Source organism: Phaenicophaeus curvirostris, chromosome 19, assembly GCF_032191515.1.
Source record: "Phaenicophaeus curvirostris isolate KB17595 chromosome 19, BPBGC_Pcur_1.0, whole genome shotgun sequence".
In the NCBI taxonomy this organism is placed as follows: domain Eukaryota; kingdom Metazoa; phylum Chordata; class Aves; order Cuculiformes; family Cuculidae; genus Phaenicophaeus; species Phaenicophaeus curvirostris.
In genome coordinates this window covers 14,910,686-14,922,557 of record NC_091410.1, presented here as the reverse complement: position 1 = coordinate 14,922,557, position 11,872 = coordinate 14,910,686, and the positions used below count along the sequence as shown (strand labels likewise).

The following is an 11,872-nucleotide window of genomic DNA, read 5'->3' as shown; positions in this document are numbered from 1 at the left end:
CAATTGTGTCTACAGGAATTGTGCCAAATAGACATTTTTTTATTGCTGGACTGCAAAAGAAGCGGAAGAATCCTAAAATCCAATAACAATATTGTGAGTCCTGAACAATTCAAAACAATGAATTGTCTCCATGCTCTCTTCTACCTCAGGTCTTCAAAATAGCACATGAACAGATCAGGCACTTTTTTCTTAGATTTTTGAGTATAAATTTCCAAGGCTTTCCATGTGATGAGGAGGTCTAGAGCTTCCCATGCATGCTGGCACTCACAATGGCACATTTTTTTTAAATGGGGGCTGAATTTCTTAGTACCAAATATTGGCTGGAGCTAGGAGAAAAATATTATGGGGTGAGTCTTAGCCGTGTGAGGCAGCAATGTTTCAGCTGGGTGCTTCGGTGGAAGCTGAGTGGGTGGCGTCTACTGACTTTAATAGGAGAGGAATCAGGGTGGTTTGTTATAACCATTCTTAAAAGGGAAACTTACAGCTTATTGAAAAACGGATATGAAAAGCACAAACTTGCTCTGTTCTTGCCAAGAACCATACAGATGATGTCACTGTATTTATTTAAATCTAGTTTCCATTATGTAGTTTTTCTGCTTTTCCCTCTGCACCCTAGCTGGTTCTCAGGCACTGAGACAGAGTTGGGCTGCAAACCATGCAGGGGAGAACTCAAACCCATATAAAGATAAAATTTAGGGTTAAAAAATATATAATTCTGGGGTTAAAAAGATATAATTTGAGGTAATTTATGCTGTTATGAAGTTATTTGTTTATTATTGGTACACAGTTGTCAGTTACTTATATGAGGAGACCTTCAAAACAGTTGATTACTGGGTGATAGGTTAGTCCTTCTAGTTTAACACTCTCCAGTACAAAGGGGTAATTTTAGGATGTGGTTGATTCCAGCATGAATAGCAGCCAGTATTAGGCTCAAAGTCTGCAAGGTGTGAGAAACTCAAAACGTGCATCAAATGTGGAATAAAAAAATTGTTGGAAAAGGAGCAAGCTTCGCTGTTCAAAATCTGAGCCTCATTTTACGTGCAGCACCGTCACACATGCAGGATGGTTTTTATTCTGCTATACAGAACATCTGAATTCGACACATGCCACCTATTGAAAGTCGATTTTTGTCTCCAATTCAGTTAATTCTGGGCTTTTCCCTGGGAGATCCTCCCAAATGGCATTGAAATCACTTGTGGTTGCATGGGATGTGCAAATGGCTGATTCTTGCATGCAAAATTTGACAGCCTGTGAGGGACAATGTTTCTTTCACCCGCTAGTGAGCCAGCCAGGAAACGTCTTTGGGATCAACAAGGTGCAAACTGCAGCAAAACAGCATTTTAAACCAAAACGTTGCTGTGAGTGCCGCTGGGGAGCTCTGCGAGCAGTGCTGGAGAGGCCCTGTGGGCAAAGCCAAAAAATCTGCTGCCAGGTTCAGGCGCACTCTAAATAACTGCAATCATTTCATTATATATGGTCAGGGGAGAGGTAAGCAGTGATTAATGGCTTTGTAAACACGTGTGAGAGCTCTCCTAAAAAGGAGAGTGGATGCTTGGATAACCCCTCCTCTTATGTATTAGAAAACTGGCAAAGCAAACAAAATCTGGCTCGGGCTCAGTGAATTGATATTGACTGTAGATCCTGGGGCGGGGCGTGGCTGCGGGTCCCCTCGGGGTGGTCAGGACGGGGGGTCAAACCAGGCAGACCCTCGGGTCTGTCGCCATGACACCCCCCGCCCCTCGCAGCAGGCTGCGTAGGAGGGTACAAGGGGTGTCATGGCGGCCGACTCGGGAACTACAACTCCCTGCATACCCCTCGCGCACGCAGTTGAGAGCCGGGGTTTCATGGCGGCCGGCGCTGGGACTACAACTCCCAGCATGCCCCGCGCGGGGGCTGATGGTATATAATGCCCCTCCTCCGCGCGGCACGCGCTAATGTCACGTGCCCATCGCCGCGCAGGCGCAGAACGCCGGGCGCTGCGAGGAGGCGGCAGCCATGGCGCTGAACAGGAACCATTCGGAGGGCGGCGGCGTCATCGTTAACAACAGCGAGAGGTGAGGTGCCACCCCCGTCTCTGGCCGCAGCCTCACAGGGAAGGTGTTTGGGAGCGTGGGTGGACCCCCTGGGTACCGGTACGGCTGGGCCTGCCCTTCCCCGTTCTCCCTGCGGGCCGCAGGCAGCGCCTGACTCTGCATCTGCCCGGTGGGGGATCTGCTGGGCCTCAGCCGCGGGTCTGCCCCCCTCTCCGCTCGCCTCTGCAGCCCCCGTAGCCTGTCCCCACCCCTTCTGCCTGCTCCCCCTTTGCCTGCCCCTATTCTGCCTGCGCCCCTGTTATGCTCCCCCTGCCTGCCCCTCTATTTGACCCCTGCCTGCTACCGGCACTTGCTGCTGTCCCAGCCTCACCCCGCGAGGACTTACTGCAGGCTGGCAGAACTCAGCCCCTAGCCAGGTGATTCGATGGAGAGCAGCCCTGCCAAGGAAGACTTGGGGTGCTTGGGGGTGAAAAGTTGGCCATGAGCTGACAATGTGTGCTTGCAGCCCAGAAAGCCAACCGCATCTTGGGTCGCATCCAAAGTGGGGATTCTGCCCCTCTGCTCTGGTGAAGAAGCCCAATCTCTGGAAACATTCCAGGCCAGGTTGGACAGAGTTCTGAGCAGTCTGATCTGCTGGGAAGTGCACCTGCTCCCTGCCAAGGGTTTGGACCAGATGGCTTTAACGGGCTTTTCCCACCCAGACTGCTCTGTGCTTCTGTGCCGCATCTGCAGTGTGGCTCTGTTCAAGAGCTGCCTGCCTGGGGAGCGCTAGGCTGTCTGCCTAGTTTGATTTGCTGGGTTGCTTGCACACACACACTCCATATGTTTGGGAAACAGCAGCAGTGTTGGAGAAAGGTGCTGAGCTCTAACCATGGAAATGGAAAGCTTCCACAGAGCTGCCTCTGTCTGCATGGCAGTAGACCGTCAGCACCCTGGATGTCTGCCAGTGTGCTCTGGTTCTGATGTGGCGGTCACCTGGTTCAGGGCAAAGGAGCAGTTCATTCTGCAGGGCTTCTTTCCATCAAGCCAGTTAAATACTGGTGTAGGAATTGCATGCCTGACTTCCATGTGGGATGAGACCCTTCCTAGGAGAATTTAGTAATATCAACTCTGTGGCTTAAGTTTGTGTTCATTGAAACAAACCACTGTGGCAGCTTGACGTGTTTCTGTTCTGAGTTCTCAGCCTGCCCTGGGTCAGGGGATGCCTCTCGCACGGCTGCTCGAGGTGACTGGTTCAGCTGAACGGAGCTGCCAGCACCTCTGCCTTTCCAGAATGTTTTCTGGAGGGACAGGTCCTTGCTGGCAGAAGCAAAAGATGAATGGCTGAGGATGGTAATATGTAAGCTGCCAAAGATATCGGTGGTGGAGATTTCTCCAGCTTTAGGGATTAGAGTCCCTAATGTGGCTGCTGTTAATAGAGGGTACCTACTGCAAGGTATTGCTTGGGTTTTAATCAGGTCACTTTCTAATTGAGAACTAAGGAGTCAGCACAAGCAACATGGGTTAATGAAGTCTAGTGGCAAGGACAGAGAGTTTCTCTTGGTCACATTTTTGTGACAGGGATACTTAAACTGTGGTCAGACCTTCAATAGCCAGGTTCCATCAGTCAGTGTCAACAGTTCCTTCTTCAGCTGCCCTTCCTCTCCTGTGTTACTTGCAGTGAATCAAATTAGGGAACTAATAGCAGAAATACAACGCAACTTTAAAAAATAACAGGTACCTATATTTCTGTCTTGACATCTTGATCAGTTCAGTTGGGTAGATTTGCTACTTGGAGATGCAGACAGTGGTAGCAGTGCCAGCACATGAGGAGGGAACACCGGGCTGAGTACAAGCAGCCAGTGCTGCTGAACCTGCTACTGCCAGCAGAGGTGAAAAAGCAAATCAGACTGATCTTGTCTGCCGAGCGCTGGCCCAGGGTTAAAGGCCGTTTTGGTAGGTCAGTAAACTGACACGGGTATTCTGCCTTGGGCTGTAACACTCTTAATACCATGTCTCTTCTTTCATTTGCAGTGTTTTGATGACCTATGATCATGTAGAAATTACCTTTAGTGATATCGAACCTATGCCAGATGCCTTCAAAGGGACCAAGAAAGGGAGTGTTTTCTTGACTCCCTACCGAGTAAGTAATAAAAGGCTTTATCTTGTGTAAGAAGATAAGAGCTCTTTGTTATTCCATATTTAAATGTCCTCAATGCATGAAAGTCAGGATAACCTACTACCCCTTGAAGTATGGCTCATCGTCTCCCTACAGGGAGCATTATGAATTCATTACATATCCTGTCTGTTTGTCAAAAGATAATAAATCTGATTAGTTCTTATATAGGCAGCTGTTTAGTCCATCAGGCATCTTCAAGACTGGAAATTAGCCATGGTCTGGAAATGCCGAATGCAATAGAATAGCTACTAAATAATAGCGGTGGAGTAGCAAGTTCTCTAGAACCTGGGAGGAGTGCTATCTGAGCAAGTGTTTCCTGGAAGGCATTATTGCCATGAGGCTTTGGTATACCCTTGTGGCTGTGCTGTGTAGCTTTTGACTTGCAGAAAACCAAGGAGCTTCATGTGTGGGAAGGAATTTCAGTCCATCAAAAAGTCTCTTCTTGATTTGGGGTTGTATTTCCTGTTTCTTTTAAATGCCCTTTCTAACGTTGTTTTCTTTGCAGGTTATCTTTGTATCAAAGGGGAAGGATGCGATGCAGTCTTTTGTGATGCCCTTTTATTTGTTGAAAGATTGTGAGATTAAGCAGCCTGTCTTTGGAGCAAATTATATCAAGGGTACAGTGAAGGCAGAAGCAGGAGGTATGCCGAGTGCAGATGTGTTTTCTATCTTGGTTCAACTACGCTATTCATAGCAAAGGAGCTGTCTGGTGTAACCAAAACTGGACACTGACCAGATGGGTTCTTACAGGAGTGCTAAAATGTGTTTGTTTCTTTAACACTAGCATTGCTTTCTTATGCTTCCCCCTTTCACCACAGGCACAGGGTTCGTTAAGCTCTTTTCATCCCCAGCTCTTTAGTTTGCTGTTTGTGGCACTGAAGTCATAGTGCTGTGCTCAGGAGGCTTCACTCTATGATCCTGAAATCGGCATGGTAGCTTCTGTGTGGGAGCAAAGTGGGACCATCCAGCGTGAGAGCAGCTCGAGCAGTACTGACAAACTAAACAGTGTGAAAGGCAGACAGCTTTAGCCAAGTCTTTGTGAGTTTTCCCCAGAGGCCATCTCTCATGAGGATGCTGCTTTAACAGCCATGAGAGCCTGGTGTAGCTCAGAAAGCTCTTTAATCTGCATGTCCCTGTTTCAGCACTGACGCAGCTTCTGCTTTGATGCCTTGTTGGGACTCTGGGCTGTGTGTGTGTTTCTTTTTTAGTCTGTAATATAAGATGTCACTTATTTTTTTTTATTACTATCCTGACTTGAAATATCTTCCGTGGACTCTAATAGATTTATGTGGACCTTGTTTTTTTTCTAAGCTTCATTGGGCACTCAAACTCCCAAACTAATTTATAGCTGACAGTTAGGAGTAGTTGCAAAGGCTTTTTAGCAAACGGGATTAACAAAATCCCTGTCTTCTGTACTAATCTTATACAAAGCTAGAGTAAATCCAGAGCTCCTGATAGCTTGGTCTGTCAGCAGCTGGTGTGGAAACAGGCACAGTTTCAGTAAGCTTCTGAATGTCTTCCTCATTGATGTCTTGACCTGAAAATACTGCCCCCAAGTGAATCTCATAATAGGGCAATTCTGCCACATTATCTGCATCTTTTTCCTTGGGTATTTGGGTTAAGCTCTTCAAAGAATTATATACAGGGTACTTGTAGATAAAACATGGAAGCTAAATGGTGTCAAACCAGCTTTCCTTGCTTCTGAATTCTGTCTTTCCTTCCTGCAGGTGGCTGGGAAGGATCTGCCACGTTCAAGATGACCTTTTCAGCTGGTGGTGCTATTGAGTTTGGGCAGCGCATGCTGCAGGTGGCATCTCAAGGTACGGGAGTCGACAGTTTTATAGTTTCAGGAGCCCTTGCCTTCCTTCATCTTGCAGCAGGGGCAGTTTTAGGTTGCAACAGGTCGGATTCAAATCCATGTGAGCTTCTGGCTGTATCTGGAACTTGCTTGCTTTGAAAAATACTTCTTTTTCATACAGTGAACAGTGGATTTACTGGGATGGAACTTGTTTTTCAGATAAGGATTCTTTCAGTTTGTTGGAGGTCTTTGTCTGCATTTGATGGAGGCTTGATGTTTTAATGTCAACTTTATCTTTCCTTTCCCAGTCTCCAGAGGTGAAATACCCAATGGAGCTTATGGCTATTCCTATATGCCAAATGGATCCTATGCTTTTGCACCACCTGCAGCTAATGGGGGCTATCCGTACCCACCACCTCCTCCTGGTAAGTCTGGGAATTGAGGATGGGGATTATTTTAGTTAGCAAGAGTTAAAATGGATATAAAGGGGAAGAAACACAAATTTTACATAGTATTTTAGAGTGCTTCTGATGCCTCGTGGAGCTTTTGTCTCTGAGCTGCTGCTGGCCTTTGGCTTGTTCTGGCTCTGCTGTGACCCACCCAAAGGAGTGAAGTCTCTTGCTGTGCTGTTCCTTCCCTGACAGAGTTCTATCCTGGCCCCCCTGTGGCGGATGGAGACGTGGGTTACATGCAGCTTCCACCCCCACCGTACCCAGGGCCCATGGAACCCCCAGCCAGTGGCCTGGACCTGCCGGCCACTCCCGCAGGTAGGAGTTGTGGTCGGGTGAATTGGCTCACAGCAGTTTTGTCCCCAATGAAACTGAAGTAATTTCTTGTCCTTCATGTCCTGGGGTACTCAGAGTCAACTTAGAAGCTCCACTTAGGATTGTTTAGGAGAGGGTGAGGGAGCTTCCCTGATCTCCAGCCATGTAAGTCATCTCAATCTAGAGCCAGCCTGATTCTGTCTGGGGTGGAGACCATTAGCAGATGTTTTGCAGCTGGATATATTATTGTGACAGAAAAAAATGCAGTTTGTGATTCTCCTTTTGTGGTAGTCTTGCATCTGAGTAAAAAATTGATGGTGAAATACGTTTCTAGTCCAGTGAGCAAATGTGGTTTTGCTGATCTTTGCTTCGCTTTCCCCCTCTCTCTGTAGTCTGGTTGCTTTTGCTTCAACAATGTGGAACAGAGTCATAGGTAATGGAAAGGAGCTGGGGAAAAGCCACTATCGTTTTCAGTCGTATTTATCAAAATGACTTTGAACATGGCCTTTAAAGGTCTGTGGGGGATGTGGACTCTTCCCCTGCTGAAAAAAAAAAAAACAAATGGAAAACCCCCAAAATAAGCTTTTGTGGTTGGACACAACCATAGGTCTTGCAGATAAATTCTTATCCAGACAAATATCCTTAATGTGTCTCTTTTGTTTGAACAACCATCTCTGAACTGTTATTTGGGAAGTAGCACCAATCCAGGTGGTTGTACAAGGCTTTGTGTTCTGCAGAAACAGAGGATCTGGATTATCTTCATAAATTACCGTCTTCAAACTACGAATCCCCTGAGCTGCTATGAACTTGTGCTGAGTTTTGGTTTGTCTTGCACTTTCACTCCCAGGAAGGGTTGTTGGTTGACTGCCTTCTTAAGGCATCTTGTCTGCATTTAGGGAAAACAGCCTTTAGTGTTTATTTATTGGCTAACAGGCAAGTCCCAGGTAATGTTTCCCAACCAAGTCTTGGGGCCATTTCATTTCTCACCTGACAATCCTATGGCAGCTGCATCCTTAGTGCTTGGAAGAGATAATGCTCAGTTGTTGTTTGTTGTAGCTATTTTGCAACTTGGGCTGTGGTCACACAGTGCTGCATTAGTAATGCTTGATGGCCAAAAATGTGGAGGGGAGTGTTCGTAGAATTTCTGTGTCACCAAATCTGTAACTTCTCTGTCTGTGACAGCTGAGGCGAAGGCTGCTGAGGCTGCTGCCAGCGCTTATTACAGCCCAGGCAACCCACACAACGTCTACATGCCCACGGTGAGTTCCAGTGCCATTCTGGGTCTGCAGTGTCAGCATGAGTGTCTGCTGTCTGCAAAAAGAGGTCAGTGTTTCCGTCAAGGAAACTGGTCCCTGTGAAACTGAGTTTCCATGAAGGTTTCCTATTTTTGAGAGAGTCAGAATCATGTACAAGTAAGAAAGTTAAAGACTGCTGTGTTGTGTTAGCAGTTCTTTTTCCTAATGTCACAGCACAGTCTGTCTGAATTGATTTTTTTTTTGTTGTTTTTTTCTCCCTTACCTCTGAATTGATAATCTGTTATTGCCTCTGTTCCAGGACCAGCCACCCCCTCCTCCATACTTCCCACCAGAAGACAAGAAAAACCAATAAGCTGGCAGACAACATCTCCGCAACTCATTGCTTTCTGACTTGTCATTTTGGCACAATCCTGGAGCATGGTCCATAGCACAGGCGAGCAGAGCCTTCCCCCAAGGCACATAGCTCCCACTGGCTCTCGTGGTAGCTACGTGCAGGGCGTGGGGAGAGATTTCTGCAGCCCAGGTTACCTCGTAGAGCTCTGAGGGTTTGCTGTCCTGCCACAGGTTTCCCTCCTCCCTGTGTGTGGCATCACTAGAACTGGAGGTTCTCTTCATGTGCAATTGTTCCCCTTAGGTCTGTTCCTTTTGGTACTTAAATTGCACCCCTTTAGGGTAAGGAACTGCTCCAAACCAGTAATTAACATGCTCATAACTCGCAAACAAGGCTCTGGGGGGTGGGAGTTGTCTTGGATGTACCTCAGTGTGCAGCCAGGAGCACCTCTGGGCACAGGAGTGTCTCTGGGTGTTCCTCTCAACTCAGAGTACCACATCCATCTTCTCCCTCTGCTACTGAGAAAGGGCTTCAAAAGGAACCTTTGGGATCTCAAAGGAAATGGATACCTATTACATTTTTCAGATACCTGTTCAACTTTCTTCTTCTTAGTGAAGTCATTCCTGACGGTTGTTGCAAATGGTCTGGTAGCTCTCAATGTCTTTTGTGGCACAGTGTGACAATGCTTCCCTTCCTCAGAAAACATACTGCTCTTTACAAAGCTGATTAGTACCCTTTAACCAGTTACAGATCGCATGGGAACACTAAATCCAGTTGTCTCTTCTTTCCAGTTTGATATGTGGGCTTGAGATCACCAAGTCCTGAACATTCTCTTTGCAGTCTATAATGAACTTTTTTGTTTTCCTCTGCTGTAACCCAAGTTACACTCATTGGCCAGTGAAGCATTGTCCTGCTGTGGTTTAACTGGTGAATTAATAGCTAATGGGGAGAAAATAGTTGCTTTACTTCTGCCCTGGAAGTGCTTGAGAGAATGTGCAAGACGTTGGAATAAGCTGTTAGGTAGGACCGAGCTGCTCGTTTGAATGTTGTTTAATGCTGTTAGTGGTCCTGGATCAGCTGTGAATTTCTTCCCAGTAACTTGAATGTGGGCCCTGTGGACTGAGGGTTCGAGCATTTTCTTCCCGTAGCATTGATCCGTTGATCTTATTGGCAGTGACTGCAGCACATGGAACTTCTGCAGGACCATCTGTAACCCGTTTCTAAAACTGCATTGTACAAAGCTTAGCACAATCAGACTGAACTGATGTCTAACAGTGTCTGTGAGAGAAAATCCCGGCAAGTGTGAGGAAATATTGTGTGCTAGGAAATTCCTGAGACTTGCTGCATGCAGCCTGCTTCGAGAGGAGAAAGGCCCACCTCTTGTTTTCTTTTTGTTTGAGTCCAGCTGATTAATCAAATTGCTGCTGTCTGTGCACTGACTTTTCTAGAATTGCTACTGCAGTAGCAATTAAAATTAAAAAAAATATTTATTTTGAAAATGTTTAATATATTAATGCAAAATGACTTTTGAATGCAGATTTGTTTTGCCAAGACTGTGAAGTAAATCAGCTCAAAACTTAAAGTGTTTGTGCGTTTGTATGTGAGTGACCAAACTTGGTGGTGACTTGGTAGCTTTGGATGGGGGGGGATGGAGTACACAACAACTGCAAAATCTCTTGGATTTTGTTCTTGGCTGTTCTTTGGTAACATTGGTCACTTGATTTCTCTTGACCAACTTTGTGAAATGAGAATAAGATGTTAAAGTCTTTTAACGTTAAAACACCCGTTTCACAATTCCTGTTGTAAACTGGTGAGGCAGCTGCTTAGCCCAGATGCGTTATGCAGATGGTTTTTTCTGGACCAATAGTCCTTGTAAAAGTTGCAAACTATTGCCAGAAGTAGTTGAGGGTTGCAGCATAGCTGTCACCTCTGAAATCTGTCCCTAGTTAGAAGGGGTCCATGATTTTATCCTTTTTTTTTCTTTCTTGTTGAAGTGTGCTGTGAGATGCCCAGGCAGTTCTGCTCGATTAGGCTGAACTGTCAGGTGCTGTGCTCTGCCTGACAGCTCTTCTCCCTGAGCAGACGGGGAGTTGTTTCTCTAGCAGTGTGGAGAGCTTCTCCTGGATGTGCAGGAGTAGTGCAAGAGCTGTTCCTTCTGAATGAGCTGAGTCAGGTGTGTGGGTACTGTCTGCCAGGCCAGGAGAGGCACCTTTCCATGCGTGGTCTGCTTCCGTGGCTGCTGGGGTGGGGTGAGTCTGTATGTATTGCACTGACACGTCAAACAGGAGCTGCTCAGAAGCTGCTCTGCAGGTAACAGCCAAGCCTTGCTTGGCTTCATTCCTCTTTGGAGCTGTGAGTCACTACCTTAATTTTCTTGAACTCCCTGATCAGTTGGAGCGGACATCTTCCCAGTTCCACTCTCCCCCATCACTTTTGGCTCTCACACCCTCCTCCCATGTGGCTCTTGCTGCCTTGTGAGCTGGCTGGTGCAGTTGGGTTTGTTTTCTATAGCAAGAGTTGGGTGGAGAAGGAAGCATTAAGAGATAAAATATTACAGACCACTAGGAACCTAATAAATTCTGGTTTATGAATTAAATTACTTCAAATTGAGGTTTCCTGAGTCATGTATTTCCAGCTGGAAGACACTGCAGAAATGGCTCTCTGCTCTGTTCAGTTTGAAAATGTCTCTCTCCCAGTTACCTTCTGTTCCCAGGCAGATAATTCTAGAAAACAAAAGATTGCACAAAGTTCCCAGGTCTCCTGCCCAGCACCACTCACTGTGCAGCTCTTGGACCAATGATCAGCACAAACCTTCCTGCACAAATCTTTCTGCAGCTGAGCATGCATGTGCTCTGTTGAGGACTCGGCTCCACCGTTCAAGCTGAGTATTTCTTCTGCTGATGTGGGCGAGTGGTAATATCCGCAGAGATCATGAGGTTTGCTGCCTGGAAAAAGGAAAATGTGTTGAGAGGATGAGTCAGGCTGGAATAAATGAAATATTCAATTATGGCTATTGGTGATCTAAATCAGTGGCTTTGGACTGTGACCATTCACATGTTGAATGTCCCCATTCCTCCAAGAAAGATCTTGGCGTGGTCCATGGGGAGGTGAGGAACAAGTCAAAAAGAAGAGACCACTGATGACCTCCTCAGTGTGTTTGGAGAGTGCTGGTGGGAAGTGAAGCATGTCTTGGGGATGCTGCAGCTGTGGGGCCAAATGACCAGGTAAGTCAGGCAGTCTGCAGGGCTCATTCAGGTGTTGGGTTGAGTGGAGCAGTCAGAGAAGCTGGGAGCAGGACCAGCCCTCACCAGTGAGCAGCTTACGGTGGCCGATGCAGTAGTGTCACAGGCACCTCTAGCTGCAAATGACTGCCAGGTTGGTGTTAAGGGATGGGTTTTGCTAAGCTAGGCTGTGGCTGAGAGGTAGTTTCAGGTGTAAAGCTGTATGAGTGAGTCCAAGTGGCAAATGTGGGGTTTGTGGGTTGGTATGAAATGCCGGGACACGCAGGGCAAAGATCTTCATTCTCCACAAG

General features: G+C 46.7%; 1 protein-coding gene across 1 annotated transcript; it reads left to right on the top strand.

Moving 5' to 3' along the window:
- Nucleotides 1-1,970: 1,970 nt before the first annotated feature.
- Nucleotides 1,971-9,922, top strand: WBP2 (WW domain binding protein 2). The gene is made up of 8 exons (XM_069872535.1): nucleotides 1,971-2,054; nucleotides 4,047-4,155; nucleotides 4,697-4,832; nucleotides 5,919-6,011; nucleotides 6,298-6,414; nucleotides 6,634-6,756; nucleotides 7,936-8,012; nucleotides 8,308-9,922. The coding sequence occupies exons 1-8, from the start codon at nucleotides 1,996-1,998 to the stop codon at nucleotides 8,359-8,361; spliced, it is 768 nt and encodes a 255-aa protein (XP_069728636.1). The 5' UTR covers nucleotides 1,971-1,995; the 3' UTR covers nucleotides 8,362-9,922.
- Nucleotides 9,923-11,872: the final 1,950 nt, after the last annotated feature.

What these genes read in the sequence shown, in the direction of transcription:
- WBP2 (XM_069872535.1), top strand. Translation starts at nt 1,996, where the DNA reads ATGGCGCTGAACAGGAACCATTCGGAGGGCGGCGGCGTCATCGTTAAC. An exon ending in ATCGTTAACAACAGCGAGAG is followed by an intron (nt 2,055 to 4,046) that starts GTGAGGTGCCAC and finishes TTTCATTTGCAG; the next exon opens with TGTTTTGATGACCTATGATC. An exon ending in AGTGAAGGCAGAAGCAGGAG is followed by an intron (nt 4,833 to 5,918) that starts GTATGCCGAGTG and finishes TCCTTCCTGCAG; the next exon opens with GTGGCTGGGAAGGATCTGCC.